At 26.3% G+C, this 22231-nt stretch overlaps 1 protein-coding gene across 1 annotated transcript in view; it reads right to left on the bottom strand.

Moving 5' to 3' along the window:
• The window catches only part of LOC129969477 (hemicentin-2-like), a 533332-nt gene extending 511450 nt beyond the window's left edge, over positions 1-21882 (bottom strand). The window contains exon 1 of the mRNA XM_056084062.1: positions 21368-21882. Coding sequence (XP_055940037.1) covers positions 21368-21452 — 85 coding nt within the window. The 5' untranslated portion in view covers positions 21453-21882. The remainder of the gene's footprint in view (positions 1-21367) is intronic.
• Positions 21883-22231: the final 349 nt, after the last annotated feature.

Genomic DNA, 22231 nt, shown 5'->3' with positions numbered 1-22231 from the left:
TCTTACTAATAATTTGGTATTCTTTTTCATACTAATTCCCATTATGTTACAACATTGTCATTCTTTTCTATCCTGAGAGTTAAATTATCAAAGGAAATAGATGGACAAAAATTTGTCACAGAAATATGTACAGAATCAAGCAGCAATGAAGACATAACAGAACATCAAAAGTCATTGGATGCTCATGACAAGGTGCTATATTAAAAGATGAAAAATGATTTTTTTATTAAGATTTATTGTCAATATAGCAGAATTGTGGTACCCTCACGAGTCACATAATTTTTATTTTCCACATGGTTTATTTATCTTTGTTTTATCTTCAACTGTTTTTATTTAATATTCCAAAAATATTTCCCTTGGAATATTTTGGTAAAATACAAATAGAAAATAACTGTATATTATAATTAATTATTTAATATTTTATTTTTATAAGAATTATTTCGCATCGTTTTTCACTTATAGCTTATCATTTTAAAGGACACATTTATAAATGACTGAACTTAAGTTTTGAACTGAACTTTTTTTAAGTTCCAGTGAAAGCGATTGTGGAACCTCAATGAAGTAATGTGTTTAGCTAGTCAGTTTTGAAATCATAAATAAATTTTTATTGTTTATTTAATCTATTATTAAATATATGTGCTGTAATTTTCTTTTCAATTATTCATTATTATTTGTAATGTTTGCTTTCATACTCATAGTTAATTATCACTGATTTAAAGTCTTTCGCTTTTCTTTGGAAATAAGGGTTTAGTTATTGCTAAAACTCTTGCAAAATATATTTGTAATGAAAGGATAAAATCATTTCATGCATCCAATACAACTATGTAATGTTTATTGAATTTGAAATCAAATCCCAGTCAAATACGATAATAAATTAAAAGAAATATTAAGGATCATTCACTAATCTTGATTTCTGTTTCGTATCAATGTATTTTACATAGAAAAACAGTAAGATTCTTTGCAGCATTTTTTGTTACTTTAACAAAAAGAATGAAAATTTACTTTTAATGCAAAGAAAACATTACTTATTCCTTTTAAAAGACTTTAAACTTATCACAGTAGAATAAAATAACTCATAATAATATGAATAAGAATATGATAACTATTTTAAGATTTTAAGATGTGTAATGATTAATTGCAAAGATGGATAATTATAGTAATTATTTTCAAATATACTTAAAAAATGTTTTGCCGTACATTTCAAGAATCAACCAAAGCGTCCGCAAAAATGGCATGGAAATACATTCTTTTTTGAAATTTTTTCTTCAATTTAGATTTAATACTTCATGATTTTAAAACTTTACACGCTTCTTTTTTATTAATAATGATAAAAAATGAAATATAATATTTTAAAAAGTAAATTATAAAACAATGGCACAAGTGACGTGCCCAAATCATTTACGTAAATATTGGAACCTGACCTTAATCTAAGCTGTTTCAACTAATTATTAACTGTTAACTAAACTACACCTTTGAATTTCGAACAACAAATCAGCTTTATAGGCATTGGTTATTCTGCTTTTTTTGAAAACTTCTAATTATCTTTCAGATTAAATAAAAATATTTGTTGCAGTTGTAAGATTAAATAAAGTTGCAGTTGTTTTTAAACGGAGATAATTAATACAACTGTCAAAATTTTCATTAATATTCTTGTCGATAAATAACTTTAATTAGATCACAAAATACTACTAGAACGAGGCTGGAATTTTTTTTTATTTAGTTTTTTTCGAAATAAAAGCTTAATTTCTTCTGCTATGCAATCTTTTTTAATCTATTTTCGTTCGCGCCTGAAAAATGTGTCATTTAAATTTCTTAACTTATTTCCCAACATTTTTAATTCACTAATAATTATTTTTTCTGTAAATTCTAGTGTATTATTTTATTATTTGTTTTTTAGTGAACTGCCTTTTCCACCAGACAATATTGAAAAAAAAAATTCTTTAGTAAATTTATCATAATGATCATGATTTAGGTCAACATCTCAAAAACATTAAAAAATTAATCAAGTGAAAATATTTACCATAAAAAATATCTTAACCATCACTAATTTTTATAGTTTTTGCGTCTTCAACAATTTATTTTTGGATTCTTATAAAAAAAGCTAATAAACAACGTTCTCATAAGAAAAAAATTCTACCAAATAAATCGTTCCTTTTACATAATATATATATATATATATATATATATATATATATATATATATATATATATATATATATATATATATATATATATGTATTTTATTTTCCAGGACACTATTTTCAGAAATATAATTACCTGTAATTAAAACTGATTAACATATTTAATTGTTTTCCTTTAACGAACAAGAACAATAAGTTTAAAGATATGCAATGTGATGTTTATTTCATTATTTTTATAAGATAATTTTGTTGTTTTATTAGAATTTAATTTAGGAAATAATTTTAAAACAAATATTGCTTGGACATAATATACTTTTCTTCACTAAATTTCAAAATATGCTAAAAACAAAATTTTCATTGTAGCATGTTTTTCACCCACTTGGAATTTTTTTGAAAATTTTTAAGGTATCCAAAAAAAGTATAAAATTTTGTATTTCAAGGGGGAAAAAGAGATTCTGTGGGGAAAACGATTTAAATTAAATAATTAGTCTGTTTTGGCATTTATATTTAAAGATTATAATTAAGAAATGTTAAGAATGCATTGGTGAATAATTAAGAATTAAAAGATTTTTGTAAGCATTTCATGTAATTTTTATTATTAAATATATACTCTTAAACAAAACTCAGACTAATAGTTGAAATAATAATTTCTTACTATTAAATATTTAACGTTAATCTTATTTTATTAAAAAAAAATATAACATTAAGCATCGCATGAAAAAATTTATTTGTCTATGATATTTACAACGATAGTTCTCATTTGGAAAATTTTATTCATTTTATATCTCACAATTTTAAAGCAAAAAACTATTTCTTTAGCGTTAATTCCAAAAATTTATATAGCCTTATATATATATATATATATATAATAAATTGTTTTCACATATAATAAAAAACAGCTGAGATAACCAAATTTAATTATCTTGATCATTATTCAATTATTTGATATTAAATAGCCTTTGCGTTAAGAAAAATAACATTAAAATGTTTTGAAGTGCAATCGATTTTGTATACCATTAATGTATAAGCTTTACAAATATGCAAAAAAATATCATTTTGCAAAAACTAAAATAACTGAGTTAAAATACACTTATATATATAAAAACACATTTTCATCAACAAGATCTAATGCTCAAAAATGGAATGGATTTGGATATTAGGCTGTAGAAACTTTCCCATGTTATGGAATTATTTATTCCAATAATCATTATTTACGCTCATTTATGAAAAATCCATTTCAAAATCATGGCTATAATTTAGAAAATTATTCAAGGAGTGCTTAGATTACTGTTTTCTACATAATTTTCAACAATACACGAAAATGGAAAACAACCATAATGGAAAAATAACAAGAATTCCCTTTCGATATGTTGCTCTGTACTCTTTATATAGTTGAAAAGTATAGTTAGTTGAAAATACAGAAAAACAACCTGCATTCATACGTATAATTTATAAAGCTAATGATCCATAAATTTTAATGGAGTGTTTCTTTTGTGAATATATATAACATGTAAAAACAAATTTCGTTTCATGATTAAGTGCCTCTCGATTTAAAATTTATGTGCTTTGTGTTTTAAAGTAGTTATTTTTTTTATTCCTATAATGGCCCTAAGAACGACCCTATTCTTCATCTGTTAGTAATGCCAATTGTTCTACTTTAGCATCAGTGGAATCATTTAATGGAAGGTAAATTTATTTAATGGAAGTTAAATAGGTGCTCTTACTGGGTTCAAAAAAAAATCAAGTACCATTCTTTCATTTTTTAAGTTATAATCAAACGTAAAATTTTTTCGAAAAAACGAATGAGAGTACTCTCCCGGAATCTTTCTCGCATACTCCCTAATAAAAGCGTTACATCACCAAATAACAATTGTGGACCTTTGGGAAAATAGTGGATGCCATAAGTACTCAGATTTTAATTTTCAGTCTTGAATGCAAGAAAGTTGTGCTTTTTAATAGAGGGAAGAATACTGCGTGTGCTTTTTGGGTGGTTTTTTCCAACCAGCTGAAATTCAATTTTGACGTAAGACTACAAATTTAATTAAAAGATGGCAAATAGAGTTTCAGTTATCGGTATCGTTGTTCCGTGTGAGTATATTAAATAAATATACACTAATGTATGTGAATTTATCTCAATGCATATTAATTGCAAGACATGGCGGATAATAGTTACGAAATATCGAATTTTAATGTGAATCCTGGGTGCGATCTTTGGCGATTTGTTTTCGCTGATTAATCAGTGTCATGCAGTTAATACAGAAAATCAAATATGTATTTTCAACGACTTATTTGGTACCGATTGAAGCCAAAATTCAACACCGGTTACAATTTAAATTTTAACATAACACGCCAAATTTCATTTATTTAAGTCATCGTGTTTTTGAGTTATTGTATTTAAATGTACCTAATATATAGACCTACATACCATCAGCTCATTGGCAAATTTAGTTTCAGATTTCATATGAAATTTTCGCTTTAGATGCTAAAACTGTGTAAAAAGGCTTTAGCAAGCTTTTAAAATCTTTTAGTTCTTGTACCCTCTTGCACTCCGACATACAAACCTCCTGTGAATGAATTTCATTAAAAATTTTACAGAAATATTGAAATTTGGTGGAAATTTATATCAATTTTCAATTTTCTAGTTCTAAACATTTTTAAATAATTGTATTTACAGCCAGACATTATTCCAAAAATATAATTTTATTACTTCAGAATAAAATTGGATATTCCTCAGAATCTGGAGTTCGAATGTTCTGACGATCACAATAATTCCTCTTCCTATATCATTTACAAAGGAGTAAAAATTTCATTCTCTTCTTTAAGAATTTATATCGAATTTCAACCATCAAGTTCTAAAAATTTCTGAATAATTGTATTCCTAAACAAACATTATTTCAAACATGCATTTTGAGGACGTTAAGATAAATTTCAAGACTGATCAGAATCTGGAGGTCGAATGTTTTAGGGAATGTAATACGTACAGTTCGCATACTTCGTTTACGAAAAAATAAAAATTTGATTCGCCTCATTAAGAAATTTATTTTTTAGAAAATAAATGAGCGCATATAAATGATTTCAATTTCAGGCCAAATTGCAGGACTTTTGCCAGCAATTTTAACTTTTTTTTCCTGTTTTCGCGATTCATAAGCAGATGGAATAGATTTATGCCAATGATTGAAGTTTCCGGCATGCCATATAATAAAACGGCTATGTGGAAAATGAAAAGCTAGTCTCCGGAACACGAAATATGCCGATTAGCGGTGAAAAACTGCATGGAGGAAATTTGAGAAACCTGAAGGCCTGACAGATGGTATCGACAACTGTTACAGGGGATAGACGACTTCTAGTGGGGAATGGTAAACTCACTCATGGTAAACTTTCTGACTTATGCACTGAATTAACGAATTCTGTAACTAACTCGAAGTATATTTATTCTAAAACACAGTATTTCTTAGACTCGGTTTAAAGGCCTTGGTTTTCTTTAATTTACAATAAACTTCACACATAATAGAAATGAAAAGTTGGATAAATTCGTTAGTCAAGGTGTTAGGATGATATTCCGATAGTCAATGAAGTTATAACAACTTACTTTCTTATCCTTTTCCTTTCAAATCATACAGATAAAATGCATGTGTCAACAAAACATTTTCTCTGTGTTTATGGTTCGAAATAGTACTGTTTCTTCAAACAACTGAAATTCCTTCCTTATCTTTGGGCTAAATCCTCTCTTCGCCAACCATTCTTTGAATAGTTGTCACCTCCTGCCTTATTGCAACACTCATTGAGGACTAGTTTATTTAAAAATGAAAAATGAAAGTAGCATTGGTAGTCTAAATATCCCTGTAGTAGTAAAATAGTAGTAGCATTGGTATTCTAAATATGAAAGTAGCATTGGTCTCATAAACCCATCTATGGTCAAAAAATATCAGAAGTCCTTTACAATAACCTGTAAGAGGTGAGATTCTTGACAGAATATTCGTTTCATAATATAAGTTTAAAATTTCATTTACGCATAATGTGAAGATAACTGGAACTTATAATAAAGTTGGATTAAATTTGGGTTTTTAACGTCTTATTATATCTAAGAAAATTAAATAATTCTTCGAAGAGTTCTGATTTCACTCAATTATCCCTGTGTTTGAAAACTTTCACCAAGGCGCAAAGAATGCGGAATGTGTAAAGAATACTTGAAGTTTTTCTAACACATTTAAAATATCAATGAAAATTCAAAATATGCGAAGTCCACTGGCGTAACAGAGTGTCTTACTAAACACTTTCACGAGGAAAATAGACTTTAGGAGACCTAATACGATGAGATATTTATTTATTTATTTAGAAAAAAAAATCATTCCCAATTTGTATTCGCAATGATCACCTAAGAAGTAATTAGAATTTCCAAGGATTTCAGCTTTTGCAACAACTCCCTTGCATTTGTGAATGGTGAATGGTACTGAATGCTCTAATATCTGATTTTGATGAGAAATATACAGTAAAATTTTTTTTATATTTATAAGCTTTTTCTCCCAGTGGAACCAACGTGGTGGCCAAGATGCAGGTTATTGATTTTAACACCAATACCAAACTAGGTATTATTTGGAATCTCTTTAATGAATGTCCGCATTTACATATATAAGCAGTTTAAAAAATAAATCGAAACTCTTTTGAACAGTTAAATTTCAGTAAATAGTGAAAGAAAATACTTGTATTCTGGCACCCTATAGAACAGAGTTTGAATAAATAATCAATTTGTTACAGATATCCTTTAAAGAATATAAATGTGCATCATGAATCATTTAAAAAAACTATTAGAATATTAATTATTTGAAAACTAAATAAAACTTTTATATTTATGATGATATTCCTGTAAACATTATTGCAAATAATTCAATTTTTAAACTATTTTAAAATTTTAAAAAATTTCGTATCAGGATAACATTTAAACAATAATAATAATAACAACAATTTAAATAACAATAATTTAAACTCAATATTTATAATAATTTAAATTCCATGCGAACGTTTCCTAAATTTTTACTATATATTTTTTTTTTTAATTTTTACCTAATTTTCAAAAATAGGTTTCATTATCGCATTGAAATTGAAACCGATTTCATTGTTTTATCCAGTTTAGAATTTGCATTAACCATAAACGAGTGATATTCTTTCATTGTTGAAATCTAAAGAATAAATATTTTTTCTTATCATTTGTGCACCTTAAGAATGAATCTGCAATGAAAAAGCGGAGAGTGAAATTACATTACCGTTGAAGACAACGTGCAAATTGCAATAAAGTGTCCAGATACTCAAGTTTTTAAGGGCATCATGTCATTATGGAATTTTTCTCTTAGGTGGATTTGTATTGGAGAAAAAAATAGAGCAGTCGTAAAACAATAAAAATTCAGCGGCTTTATTGTTTGTCATGATTTGTTGCTTAAAAATACTTTTCTGTGATATTCAGGAATATCAAATTATGCATAAAAGATTTAACTGAAATTAAATGCAACCAATATTTTAGCCTGCTAGTCACAAAATACAGATAGTACTGTAATAAGCCTTGGTAAATTTATTAAAAGGCATTCAGAAATGCAATAAATTACATTTGATATAAATAATTTTAAAATCGTGAAGTAGAATATTTTTTGTTTAGTACAAGAAGTAACTAATAATTTTGTTCGTTTAAAATTCATTAATGCAATGCTATACGTCGATTAAATAATTTTGGCACAGAATATGACAAATGGAAAGGAATTAAATAACATAAGCTCCGAATGAGACATTTATACTCTAGGATTTTCCAGGATACAGTAATTTGACTAATTATTCAAATCAGATACTCAGTAGAGACTCTGATTAATTCCGTCATATTTATAGGCTTTCATTCAAATTTCCTCATTAATGAATGCTACAGAAATCTCATAATACAGCCTTAGTAATCTGTCTCTTTTAAACTGCATGAAGAGACATACAGATTTGTTATTTACGGAAATTATAAATGTTTAATCTAAACATCAATTATTTATTCTTTGCTTTTTGGAATACGAAGAGAAGATATTCATGTCGCCAAAAATATAATATCGAGAAGAAGATAATATCTTAAGAATATCGAGTTACATTTGTAACACTAGAAAATTTATTAAAATATTCTAGCATTACAAATATTTAATCTAAACATCAATTACTTATTGTTTGCTTTTTGGTATATAAAGAGGCGATTTTCTAGTTGACAAAATATTATTCATTGAGATTTTCATGAATCTTCATGAGTTACAAGTGTTTAATCTAAAGAGTAATAATTTATTCTTTGCTTTTTGGCATATTAAGAGGATATATTCTTGCCATCAAAATATTATTCTTCATGTAACACCAGAGTTACATGGGTAACACTAGAAGAGTTAACATAATCTTCTAGTGTTAAAAATATTTAATCGTTTTTTGGTAGCATAAGAGGAGATATTCTTATCGTTAAAATATTATTCCTTGAGATTTTTATAAATCTTCATGAGCTACAAGTGTTTAATCTAAAGAGTGATAATTTATTCTTTGCTTTTTGGCATGCAAAGAGAAGATGTTCTTTTCCTCAAAATATTATTCTTCCGCTAAAACTAAATTTAAAAATGTTTAATCTAAACATCAATTATTTTTTCTTTGCTTTTTAGTAGAATAAAAGGAGATACTCTAGTTGTTAAAATAATATTTTTCAAGTTTTTGATAAATTTTCAAATTTTAGACTACCTTGAAAAGGAAAAATCCGAAGATTCCCTTCATGAGTCCGGAATGTCAATTTATTTCATTTTGTCTATGAATAACGTTAACTAAAAATGTAGAGCCTAGATGGATGGTAATTGCGATATCGTTCTGGTAGAAAAATTATACATTTTTTCACATTTTGAACAAGGGCCATTGTTTGGGCAGTCTGTTTTTCAATATTTGCGTTTGAGAATATGATTATTCTTAAATATATAGAGCAAAATAGACTAAATTTAGGTTTGGTTTTATACCTAATAATGTAGAAATGTATCAAATTTTCATCCTCCAAAAGATTGAATTCCTCTGTATTTGTCAATTCACATGTTCGTTTGTGCGTTATGCAACAAAGCTACAGGACAGAAATTTTTGTGCAGGTATATGAAAATGTGTAGGGAAGAACGGTATCACTGATTTTTAAAGTATGTCCTTCAGTTGGAATTTGAAATAATAACAAATATTTTTTCTTTAATATTTAAATAACAATCATAGTAATGTTTATGAGCCAATTTCACTAAGTTTTTCATATACTTAATTTATTATCAATGTAAAATTGATTAAAATTGGTGTATACTACTTTGAACATAGATGTGAAATTATAATAATAATAATGAGTATAAATAAAATATGAAATGCAGAAAACAAACCATTATACAATTATAAAAGATAATGAACGGTATTTTATAAACCAAAATTTAATTTGAATATTCGTCCATAAATGTAATCAATTAATATGACATTTGATTCTTAAATATATATGCAAAATTATTATTTTCATTTCCATTAAGATATTTTATATGAAAATTCTTGATACTAAAGCTGAATTAAAGAAAAAAAAAACAGTTCTTTCTGAACTTCATCCAAAATATATAACCGCGATTGGAAATTCATTAGCAATTCTATACCAATAAAATAATAATCGAAAATGTAATCTTCCCAGATTTTATATTCTCTTTATTTCAAAACATTCACGACTTTTTCAATTCCATCTTTATAAATTATTTTTAAGAACAATTTTAATAAGTAGAAACAACCATTAAATTTAACTATTCGATATTAAAAGAAACATTTATTAAATTATCTACAAATTTATTACAAGAATGTGTTATAAAGGACTTCTAAACTTCTAATATTAAAATAAAATTCATTATAAATATCAGAGAAAATTTTATAACGTGATAAATAATAAGACAAAAAAGTTAAATACTGTTTTAAAAAGTTAATATTATTAACGCCCAAGCTAGTTTCTTCAAAATTTATTTCAATTAAGAATATTTTATATTAGACTTCTATAGATTAAAGCTTAATTAAAGAAAAAAAATTAGTTCTTTCAGAACTTCCTCCAGAATAAATATCCGCTACTTGAAATTCACTAGCAATTCCATATCATTAAAATATTAGAATATATAATATTACCAGATTTTATATTCTCTTTATAAGAAAATATTCACGATTTATTTTATCAATATTATTTTCATAAACTGTTTTTAAACATTATTATAGTAAGAAGAAATGGTCATTAAATCAAACCATTTGATATTAAAAGGAAAATTTATTAAATTATCGACAATTCAAATTTATTATAAGAATATGTTACAAAGGAAAACTTCTAATATTAAAATAAAGTGCATTATAAATCAGAAAAAAAATTAAAATATAGTAAATAAAAAAAGACAAAAAAAAGTGAAATACAGCTTTTTTGAGTATGAGAACACCTTCTCAATAAACTCTTTTATCTAAAATATATTATACGTAAAATGTAAATAAAATTTCAATTTAATATCAGATTATCACATAAATATTTTAAAATTAAATGTAAATTTTACGAAAATCTTTTTCTATGCATAACGTATTAGCATCATTACTTTTTTTTATCTTTAGATCTGAATCATAATGTTTTAGAATATGATATTTTTACCCTTTCCCATAGTTAACAGCTTAACAATCCCTTAGAGATATTAAATTTCTCATTGAAAATGTTATACCATTATTAACAAACAGTATAATCTTACGAGTACATTATTTAAATGGAAGCGGTTTCCCAATTTTAGAATATGATAATTTCCCTGTTTTAGAATATGATACCTTTACTCTTTCCCATAGCTAACAGCTTAGTTATCCCTTAGAGTTATTAAATTTCTCATTGAAAATTTTTATACCATTATTAACAAACAATATAATCTTACGAGTAATTTAAATGGAAGCGGTTTCCCAATCTGAAATATAAAATGTGATGTTATCTTATCGCAAGCCAAACAAACAAAAACGTATAAATTCAAATGCAAATTTTAAAGAAAAAAATTCATAACGCATTCATAGAAATAACTGGAATGATAAGGAATATGAGCATTTTTTGAGCAATGCATAGATTTTAGGAGACAGACGAGACATGGAACAGTTACGATTTGCTGATAAAGTCACAAGCGCTCTGATAACGCTGATGGTTCGATTTCTTTAAAACACCCCCAACGAGCGTTCTTCCCACAGCGTTTCATATTGTATTCCGCAATTGTGCAACCCATTTTTCAAGATCTTTATCTCTATTGAATGTTGTTGGGGTGACTTTGGGGAATGATTTCCACCCTTCCCCAGATTTATGTTGAAAGAGAAAACAGCGATTGCATATGGGAATTTAGTAGCTCAACGGAATGCTGACATTGGAAACTTGGGCACGCAGTTTCCCAATTTTTGAATCGAAGTTTCTCTCTTGCGGTTCAAGTATTCGTCTTGTGGCAAGATATAAGCAAGCGGTAAAATATTCAGAGATCGTTTCAATTTTTTACTTTCTCATTCACGAAATATGAGTACACGATTTGTATAACCTCCTTGTTTCAGACTTCCTTGAGTCTAAAAAATATATTTTTGGCATTACGTCTGTCTGTCCGTTGCTGAATAGAATAACTAATTAACATTGACTTAGATGAAAGGAATTTGATATTTGGATTTAAGACCAAATTTTAAAATTTCTATCAAAATTTCAACAGAATTTATTCTTGGGAAGTCTGTTGGTATGTCTGTTAGATCGAAATTGAACTCGATAACTACAAAACGCAAAAAACTATACAGATAAAATTTGGTACATAGATTTAACATCTAATATAGATATATTTATAAAATTTTGAACGAACTCTGCCAAACAATTGGTCGTTTGATAATATGTACTTTCCCATCCATGTAAACGCAATAATTCATAACGTAATGGATTAAATTAAAGAAATTCTTTTTTTTTTTATTTTGTGGCTATAACTGTAATTTTTTGTCACATTTTGATATTATTCAGTTGTTAAAAAGACTTCCAAAATATTCTATCGTCTAGATTCAGTAAAACCATCTAATCATCCTTCATATCAACAAACATCTAAGGTGAGAATTGCTCCAACAAATGGATAATTGTTAAAATATTTTTTTGGAAAATTAAATTCATTTCCAGCATGTCTAAATTTTTTTCGTTGTAATTACTAGATATATTTTATATCATACATTAGAAGAGTTCATACACAATTACCCATGACAAGATGAATATCAGTGAAATTAAAATAAAAATAACATAAAGAAGCTTGAATACAAAGCAACAAAAGCAAAATATTTTAATGATTTTGAACGTTTTTTTTCTTTACATGAAGAAGATATCGCTTTTGAACAACAGATGACAAAATTCAAAAGACATAACTGAAGTTAAAGATATAAAGCGGTCGAGAGATACATTGAAACTAGAAAGAGTGTTGCAAAATTTGCATTATAGTTTAAATTATATAAAAAATAACTTTTCTGATTCTTGGCTTTCCGATTTGGCGTCATGCCAAATCAATGAACAAATAAAACTCTCCTTTTCCATATCGACATTCGTCAGAGATCATTAAAGAAAGATTGGAATGATCAATTCTCTCACCAGGAAAACAATCAATTAGAAATCAATGAATTAATTAAATTAGAGATATATGTTAGAATATTAACCTTAAAAATACAAAAAAAATATTAAGAAATAAAAAAAATAATCTTGATAAAAGTTAAAATGTCGGATTCAGAGGTTATAGCTGTAAATCTTAAATATTTTAGAAAAGTTGTCCATTTTTTCAAAATTTCTCAGAACTTAGTAAATTATATCAAATTTCTTTAAAATGACAAATGACTTGTTCTAAGCGATGATATTTTATTTATATATTTTTTTTTTCATTTAATAGAGACTATACTAAGGTCAAAGACACACGAAAGTAATTACGAAATGACAATAGAGAGCACGATCTTTAGTGATTCTTTTGGCGATTAATCGGTGGAATGCTACTAAAATACATAATCACGAAAAAACAAAATATCGAATTTTAACGAATTTTTACCGACAGACTCAAATTAATATTTACCATAGAACTAATTACAAATAAAATCATAAGATCATATAACAAATCTCATATATTTAGTCACTATGTTTTCGATTCATTGCGTTTACATACTTGCGAAAGTACAGATCCACAAACGATCAACCCTTTGAAGAATGTGGCTCAAAATTTGGAGATCTACACTTCAGATGCTTAAACAGAAAACCGCATTTCAACTATCTAATTTATTACACTTTTGAATAATTTATTACATTTTAGAATGCTTGTAAAAATACAGAAAGATAAATATTCGATTCCGTGGTGGATTTGATTCCGAATTAGGAATGTATCTACATTTTAGTTTGTAATCAGTGAACCAAATTTTATCCCCATCTCTCTTCGTTTTGTAGTTCTTGTGCTAAACCAGCCAGATTTCGTTCAAATCGATTTTGCACACAATTTAGCCAAATACCAAATTTTTTCCATCTAGCTCAAAATATTTTTGAGTTATTAGGTTCAAACGTAAGGACGGATATATCAACATAATTATAAAAATATGTTTTTCTCACTCGAGGAAGTCTGAAATGTGGCAATTCATCAAAATTTCGAGTTGGAATTTTCCGACAATTAAATTACTAGTATACTAGTATTAAAATATTAGTATACTAGTATGCTTTATATACTAGAAAGTAAAAAAAAATATATATTGTTTTCAGGAAAATCATGGCGCACTAAATCACATTTTCTAGGATATTAATATTTCCAAATCTATATAATTGGACTGAATTATTGAACAATAATTGTTAATTAATGATTATTGATTAATGGTAAAATAAGAATAGTACTTGCTTTTAATGAACCAATGATGCATTGAAATATATTTTCCAGAGGTGCAGATTATTGAAATGAATATTACTATAAATTGAAATACTGAATTTCTTGCATGTGTAATATTAGACGATACATTCATATAATATTTTTAAAGCAAATACTTGAAATGAAATTTTCAAAACATTTGTATTGTTCATAATTTCAAGCAACATACAGATTTTTCTGAGTTTAATATTTTTTGTTTTGTTTTGTTTGAGAGAGATGTTAATAATAATACAAAATAGCACATATGATATATTAATATTCTAATAAGTATCTTAAATGATTTATATTTCTTTGACAAATGATCACATTTCACTGAAACACAGCAACAGATTTAAGTATATCCCAGCCCTATGTAGTGTAAAAGATTGAGCCACTTTTTTTAATAAATTGGCTGATTTGATTTAACATTTAAGCAAATTTCATATTTTAGATTAATATTGTTTTAATTTTTAACTTTGTGAAAAAGCATTTGCTATATTTATCTAATATGACTCCAAACTGTCCGGCTTCTACGTTCTCATACAATAATATTGAAATTGATGTTCGATGTTAATAATATTTCAATAAATAAACGAAAGTAATAAAATATATAAGAATCTAACATACTTGTTAACCCTTTAAAGGGGCATTTCTTTCTAGTCATATTATGTTAAAATATTTTCAGGCTTGAAATTAGTATAAGAAATGGGATTCATTTAGCTTATTACATAAATTTAATTTGATTAATTAATTAATTTGGTTAATTAATAATTAAGTAACAAATCAAGACACATCATTTTGTCTGAGATAAAGAATTGAAGCATCTAAGTTTCTGACTTACTAAAAAAATTTTGTCAGAATTTATGCCAGCCTATATAATTTCATACAAAGATTGATAAATTTGGTGGGAAGCATACTTCCCACGGCCCTAGAAAGGGTTAAACTTGTTAAAGTGACAGTATTATCCTAATATTTTACGATTAATGAAATTTGCAACTTTTAACAACTTTTTTATTTAACACTACCTAGAAATTTATATATATATATATATATATATATATATATATATAAACTAGATTTCTATCGATATATATCTCCTCAAAGGATGTTTGATAATTATGAAAGCCTCTAACATGATGTGACCAAATGAGACTGCTTGGTTGAAATTTAATGCATAGACAAACATTTATTTTTAGTTTAATTTGACATACACTCGATTTTCACGATTTTCCTACATACTTTATGCCTTGTAGATATCTGAACATGGCCCAGTTGAATGAAACCGTTATATATAAACTCGTTGATAAAACGTCAGTGAAGTGGGATAATTTGCAGGAATTTCGTACGTTTTCATATATAATCATTCGCCGTTAATATAGAAATATGCGAATTCCGAATGGTGTAAAGGGATTTGATGCCTTATATTCTTACTAGAACCTTTTATCGGATAACTGATAAATATAAAATGTTATGATGTGTTAAAATTTTAGCTTTTCTTAAATTTGAAAATATTTTTCATTTAACGAATTTGAGTTCTTATTCTCAATATTTTTCCTTTTTGTAAAACGAATGTTGATTATTTATTATGCTTATGAAACATTTATTGATTTTAACTATTACTATGATCTTTCAAATTTCCTTAAATTTAACTTCTATGATTTTGAGATTTCAGAAGCGATCCAATCTCAAAATATTCGGATAGAGATTTTTAAAGTATTTTGTTAAAAAAGGGTTATTGAACTGTAGAAATTTTCATCTAAGAGTGATATACACGAACAGGTAACAAAGTCAAGAAATGGGAATACCTGAAACTCTGAAATGTTTTTATAGAAACCGAAATTAGAAAAGCCTCCGTTAAAAAGAGATTTTACCTTCGTTAACTATAAAAATTTAATTGTAGCATGTTAATGCTCATAGGATGACGTATTATGAAGAAGTTGCAATGTTATTTCATTCAAAGCGCAATGCATTGTTACAGATTGTTAGGCCTAGAGTAATCAGTATGAAATTTATTATTTATTATTAAATAAGTGTCGTCAAAAAGGCTTTTTTATCAAAATTGTAATTCTACTTTTAATGAATAATTAGTCAATTTTTGTTTTGTTTTTTCCTCATTAGTTTCAATGCATTTTTACTCACAAAAGCCATTTTTCATCACTTTAAAATCCAGAAAAATGATTCTTCAATAATACTAATTCTGCATACAGTAATTTGCATATAATTTTTACTTTATTTTTGGATTTTTAAGAATTCTAAATATATTTTACAGAATACGTTTCATGATTTTAGTAACTTTTTTTCTATACAAGCAAACTGCGACAATAATAAAAACCATTTTTATATTTGTATATATAAAATAATGTATACAAATATAAAAAATGCTTAATTTTTTTTTTAATGAACAAGTACATGAGTGGACAGATGAAAAGAAAAAATATGTTTAATTTTTCTATAGATACTAAAGATAAAGAAGAGGGTTTGTTTGTGTGTTGGCACTCTATAGACCAATTGTTTGGCCTGCAGCAATCAAATTTGGCTTATCTTGGTATGTCTTGGAGATCAGAAATGTGCACCTCGAAGAGATTTTTTAAAAAATTTTAATTAGTTAAAATTTAAGTTGAACATTGGCATTTTCCTACGATAATTTCTAAAAATATTATCGCAATAAAATAAATTTTTCAATATTTTGAAATTTAAAAAATTGCTCTTTTTAAGGTTTTGATTTAATAGTTGTGATATTTTTTGCTGGATTTTGTCAATATTTAAAAATATTTTTTACCTGATTTCCAACAATGGATTACGTAGCAGTTCTAAAATTCAAATCATTTTTTTTCGTTTTATCAACTACCTGAATCCTTGTTCTTTTGCATTGTTGAAAATTAAAGAACAAGGCGAATTTTTAATATTTGTATAATTTAAGAAACATAATAAAAAGTGAAGTTAGAATATACGAAATTTAGGAGCTAAATGAACCGGATATTTACGTTCTTAATAGCAACCTGATGTCATGGGATCGATCTCCATTAAAAAGGCTTATATACGAAATAAACAGAGGATATATCAATGAGAATTAAAGTTACAAGTTTAGATGTTTGAACATTTAGCGGAATCATGGAATGAAGATTTAAATAAAATTAAAATATATATATATATATTTTCAGCGAATCAGGTGGCCACCAAAGGTGAATAGTTCTAAATAAAAGGAAAGATCCACTTTATTGCCAATAAACTCAGTGAGTTATGAAAATTTGAATATTACTATTTTATAAAAACGTGTGATTTTAGAACTCACTGTTATCTTTTACGATGAAGGAAAAACATTGTAGGCCAAATAGCACCAATTTTCTCAAAGCCTGACCGGCTTTGGAAAATGAAAATATTGATTTTTCTAATACAGTAATATTCAAAATTTCTTACTTCGGCATTTTTTTAAATTTAAAAGTGTTAGTGTCAAGAACGTTTCAAATAACATGATTCCTTAATACTAAAGGATTGTATAAAATTTAGGTGTCATAATTTTTTGAAAAATATATTTATTGAGTAGTATAAAATATTTATGCTATTTAAATCCTTTTGAAAGTAAAACAAAACAAAAAAAAGTACTGGATTTTAGGACGAATCGGAGAAATTTCAATTGTATAATTCTTTGAGATATTGCACAAATTAGGAAAATTATTCGATAATACGCATAAGATTTCAATAGAGAACGATTTTTTTGTCTTATTTTTTAATTAAAAAAATATTTGGTTTCAGCAAAAATGTTTTTGTAAGATTCGAAGCTTCATCACTTCCACTTTAATTTAAATTTCAAATTTCATTGGAGCTTACAGAATATTAGAGAAATGAATAGTACAATGAACATAATAGCTTGTATGATATGGATATTTGACAGACAAAATTTAAAGTTTAAAATTGTTTTACGGAAGAAATATCCCAGGTAGCCATTCCAGCAATCACTCCTTCCAGTGAACCAGATGGTCGCCAAAGACGTCTAGTATTAAATGATTTTTGTCGTACCATTAAATTCAATCTGTTACGACTTGTTTCTCGTCAAATATCTGTTATATTAGCTTATTAAGCATTATTCTATTCAATTAAATAAATCGAAACTCTTCTATTTACCTTAATTGCGGACATATATAAAAACCATCTTTTTTAATGCATTTCTCAATTCACACGAAGCAATTGCTAAATATTATTTCTGTAAAAATGTTTTCAACAGTTTTTTTTATTTCTAAATTTAACTGAAAAATTGCTCCTACCTTTTTGATCATTTTATCTTCTTAAAATGAATAAGGAAAATAAAGCAAAAGCAAGGAACTGATTAATTCGTTTTTTTCTTAATCTGTTAGAAGAGTGCGATGAAAAAGTCAACGAGTTTAAATTAATTTCCGAAACATCCGCTCAGCCAATAAATAACATCTTTGCATAATTTTATTCTAAAAATTTATTATTCGATGGGGAAGAATGGAAGTGAACTAATGTAGTGTTGGCGCCAGAATAAAGATGACGTTAAATTTGTTTTGAAAAAATTATTCATAATATATCTCAAAAATGATTTTGAAAAAAAAATGAGATTAAAGATCGCGTTCGCATTTATTATTCTATTATCAACACACTTTATTAAGAAAATATGTTAAAATGAGACGTGGAAGAAATTCCCGCAGGCAAATTTATACAATTCCAGAACGTCCTAAAAATCTTGTTGCCACAGAAGAAATATCAAAATGAATTATATGAAATTTATTAAGTCAAAGGGTTTCGTGAAAATTCGAGATGAAATATTTTCAAACTGTTTTAGGATTGAATATATATTTAGTTATAATAATTTATAATTTTTAACATTCACTTATAAATGTGGTGATACATATAACAGCTATACTGGCTTCGATAATATTGAACTGAACGAATTTATTAACTTTAGCCATAACAAAAATTACTTTTTCACGCTCTTATATTAAAATTCAATTCTTGAATGAAAATTATATTCATGAGATGAATGTAATTTCAAATCATTTGCTGAAAAAAAATATTTTTGTTAATGAGTTTGGATTTTCTATGAAATAAATTTTTAATAAAAACGTTTTCAGCGAAATTTTCCACGGAAGAAGTAAAGAAAATATTAATATTTTTGTTAGAAACGAATACTTTTATATATATGACATTTAGAATTTATATAAATAGCCTTTAATTAGAAATAAAATCGGGGAAAATAATCCCGAAAAAAAGAACTAAAAATTCAATATTGTTATTTTTTTAAGATCGATGAAAAGTTTTTAATAGCTTTTCTGCTATATTATTAATAAATTAAATATTTATTCAATTTGAAGTCCTTTTTAGCTGAAATGATTTCATGCATAAAGTTCTGTTCTTAACGAAATGGTAATCTAGTGCCCTTTGAATTTATGTTTTCTCAGGGGCACTTTCTTTGAATTTTAATGTGATTTTTCAAGTGGCTATTAAAAAGAATATATGGATTTCTCAGAATTCCTCACATTTTCTTTGAAAGATAGCAAAAATACCAAAAATTCCGTTCTGTCATCTTGAAGCTCAAAGAATGCTCACTCTCGCGTATCATCGAAATAAAATCTGTCCAAAAAAGAAATGTAGGAAGATGAAATGTATATTTTCAATTTTATTTCTTTTATTTTCTTGAATTTCACAAAAACATGGATTCTTCTGCAAATATAATAATTAATTAATTGTTATTTAAAATTAATTAATAAGAATTTAACATAAATTTGAATTTGAAATTATATTCATCATAATTTTGCAAATCTGTAAAAAAAAAATGAAGAATTTTCATAATAAAGTTTAAAATTAACAAAACAAAAATATAATAGGATATAAAAATATATCAGGAACAAAAATATAATTTTAATCATCGGACCGAAATATTTTTCTTTCCGACTTTAGCTACAATTTCATTAGTTTCAAATACATAAATTAAAAAAGAACCGTATTACGAAAATATTTTACATTATAAATATTTAAAATCTATACTACATCATCATCAAAATTGTCTCATGTACGCAATTTAAATAAAAAATGAAAATAGTAATTCAAAAATCCAGTCCCAGAATTTCATTCCAAAAGCAATAATTTTAAAACTATTTTCTTAGAATAACACGTAAGTAATTTTCTAGAAAAACATGAAGCTTTATAAATTATCATATAATTTTTATCTTATTTGAAGTATAAAATACTACAGCTTAACCGCATAGAATTAAATGTGAAAATATCGAAATGTCATCAATAAATTCTCATTCAATAAATCAACCAGCGATAAATCGTTCTAAATTTATTTTCTATTTTTAGAAATAAATAATGAATAAAAATTAGAATTGGCTATAATGAACTAATATCCCCAACAAGGAAAATTTGAATTTTTGGAATATCTTCTTGTTGGCATACCAATTAAAAAAAGAAATGCAATTTTGGCAGCATTTAAAATTTATTGTGTTTATTTTTTTTTTAAATATGTCTACCAGTAATAATAGTTATTTTAAATATTTGTGTAAATGTCGGATTTCATAAGCAATATATCTCTTTAGTAAAAGTTGTAAAAAGTACCTCCCAATAAAAAAAAAAAAATTAAAAAAAAATTTTTAAAAATGCTGAGAAATTTTTGTGTGTGTGTGTGGAATTTTTTAGACATAAAAATTTTTTAGATATAAAAAGAAATTTAGAAATAGTCATTTATAAATATTAGGAACAAATTTAACTTTCTAATATTTTATTTAATTCTTATTTTCACATTTAATTCTATTTTATTTAACCGCATAGAATTAAATGTGAAAATATCGAAATGTCATCAATAAATTCTCATTCAATAAATCAACCAGCGATAAATCGTTCTAAATTTATTTTCTATTTTTAGAAATAAATAATGAATAAAAATTAGAGTTGGCTATAATGAACTAATATCCCCAACAAGGAAAATTTGAATTTTTGGAATATCTTCTTGTTGGCATACCAATTAAAAAAAGAAATGCAATTTTGGCAGCATTTAAAATTTATTGTGTTTATTTTTTTTTTAAATATGTCTACCAGTAATAATAGTTATTTTAAATATTTGTGTAAATGTCGGATTTCATAAGCAATATATCTCTTTAGTAAAAGTTGTAAAAAGTACCTCCCAATAAAAAAAAAATAAATTAAAAAAAAATTTAAAAAAATGCTGAGAAATTTTTGTGTGTGTGTGTGGAATTTTTTAGACATAAAAATTTTTTAGATATAAAAAGAAATTTAGAAATAGTCATTTATAAATATTAGGAACAAATTTAACTTTCTAATATTTTATTTAATTCTTACCTGTAGTCGTCGATGTAGACGAACAGAAAATAGGCTGCAGAAGTGCATAAAGAATAAAACCTAACGATCCTAACAGGAGCTGCATAATGTTTTTAATATAGAATATTTGGTTTCACTCTTTTTTCCAATGTGCACTTATCAATCAATGTGTAGTTCTGCCGAAGAGAAGAAACATTATGAAAAAAGTTGCTACATAATCATTTCATTTCAAACAAATCAACCGATTTTTTTTTCTAAAAGTTTGCGAACAAATCCTAATTTTACCGCCAAACTCAGAACTTCGCGAACTGAGTTAACGAAAACACTTCTAACTAACGATTCACACCATATCCACGAAGTTTTTCACATGGATTAACTGGAGCGAAGCACTTTTTGTGGAGGAAAATCCGTGGACTTGATTATCCGTTGAGAGTGAATCCTAGTCCGCTGGTTGGACCTCCTGCGATGCAAAACCTGAGAAAAAGAAATGCCAGTAGGTGAAAGTGGGCAAGACGGTGCTCCTTCTGGTCTTTGGGAAGCCGGTTGGGCCTTCTAACTGTTTCGATCTCGAGCCAGCTGAGGCAGTGACTGGGGCAGTGGCGCCCTCTCTACGATGCCCGGAGTTGATAGTTCTCCGTTCGGTGGGAGGGTCTGTGAACAGGGGGTCACAGTTGTTCTAACACCTGGTAGGTAAAATTTATTCTGAAGATAGAGGGATGAGCAGGCAGCGGGTTGTCTTCTTTTTCGATGTGGTTACGTTTGAAAAATTATTGCGGTTGTCTAGGATATGATGAAAGTGATTGATATTATTTAAGTACGCTAGAAAAATTTTATTCTTTTTTTTTTTCTTTGAAGAAATAATAAGATATTTTTTAGTATTTAAGA

This window comes from Argiope bruennichi, chromosome 5 (genome assembly GCF_947563725.1).
Source record: "Argiope bruennichi chromosome 5, qqArgBrue1.1, whole genome shotgun sequence".
Classification (NCBI taxonomy): Eukaryota; Metazoa; Arthropoda; class Arachnida; order Araneae; family Araneidae; genus Argiope; species Argiope bruennichi.
This window is presented reverse-complemented; position numbering and strand designations above follow the sequence as displayed.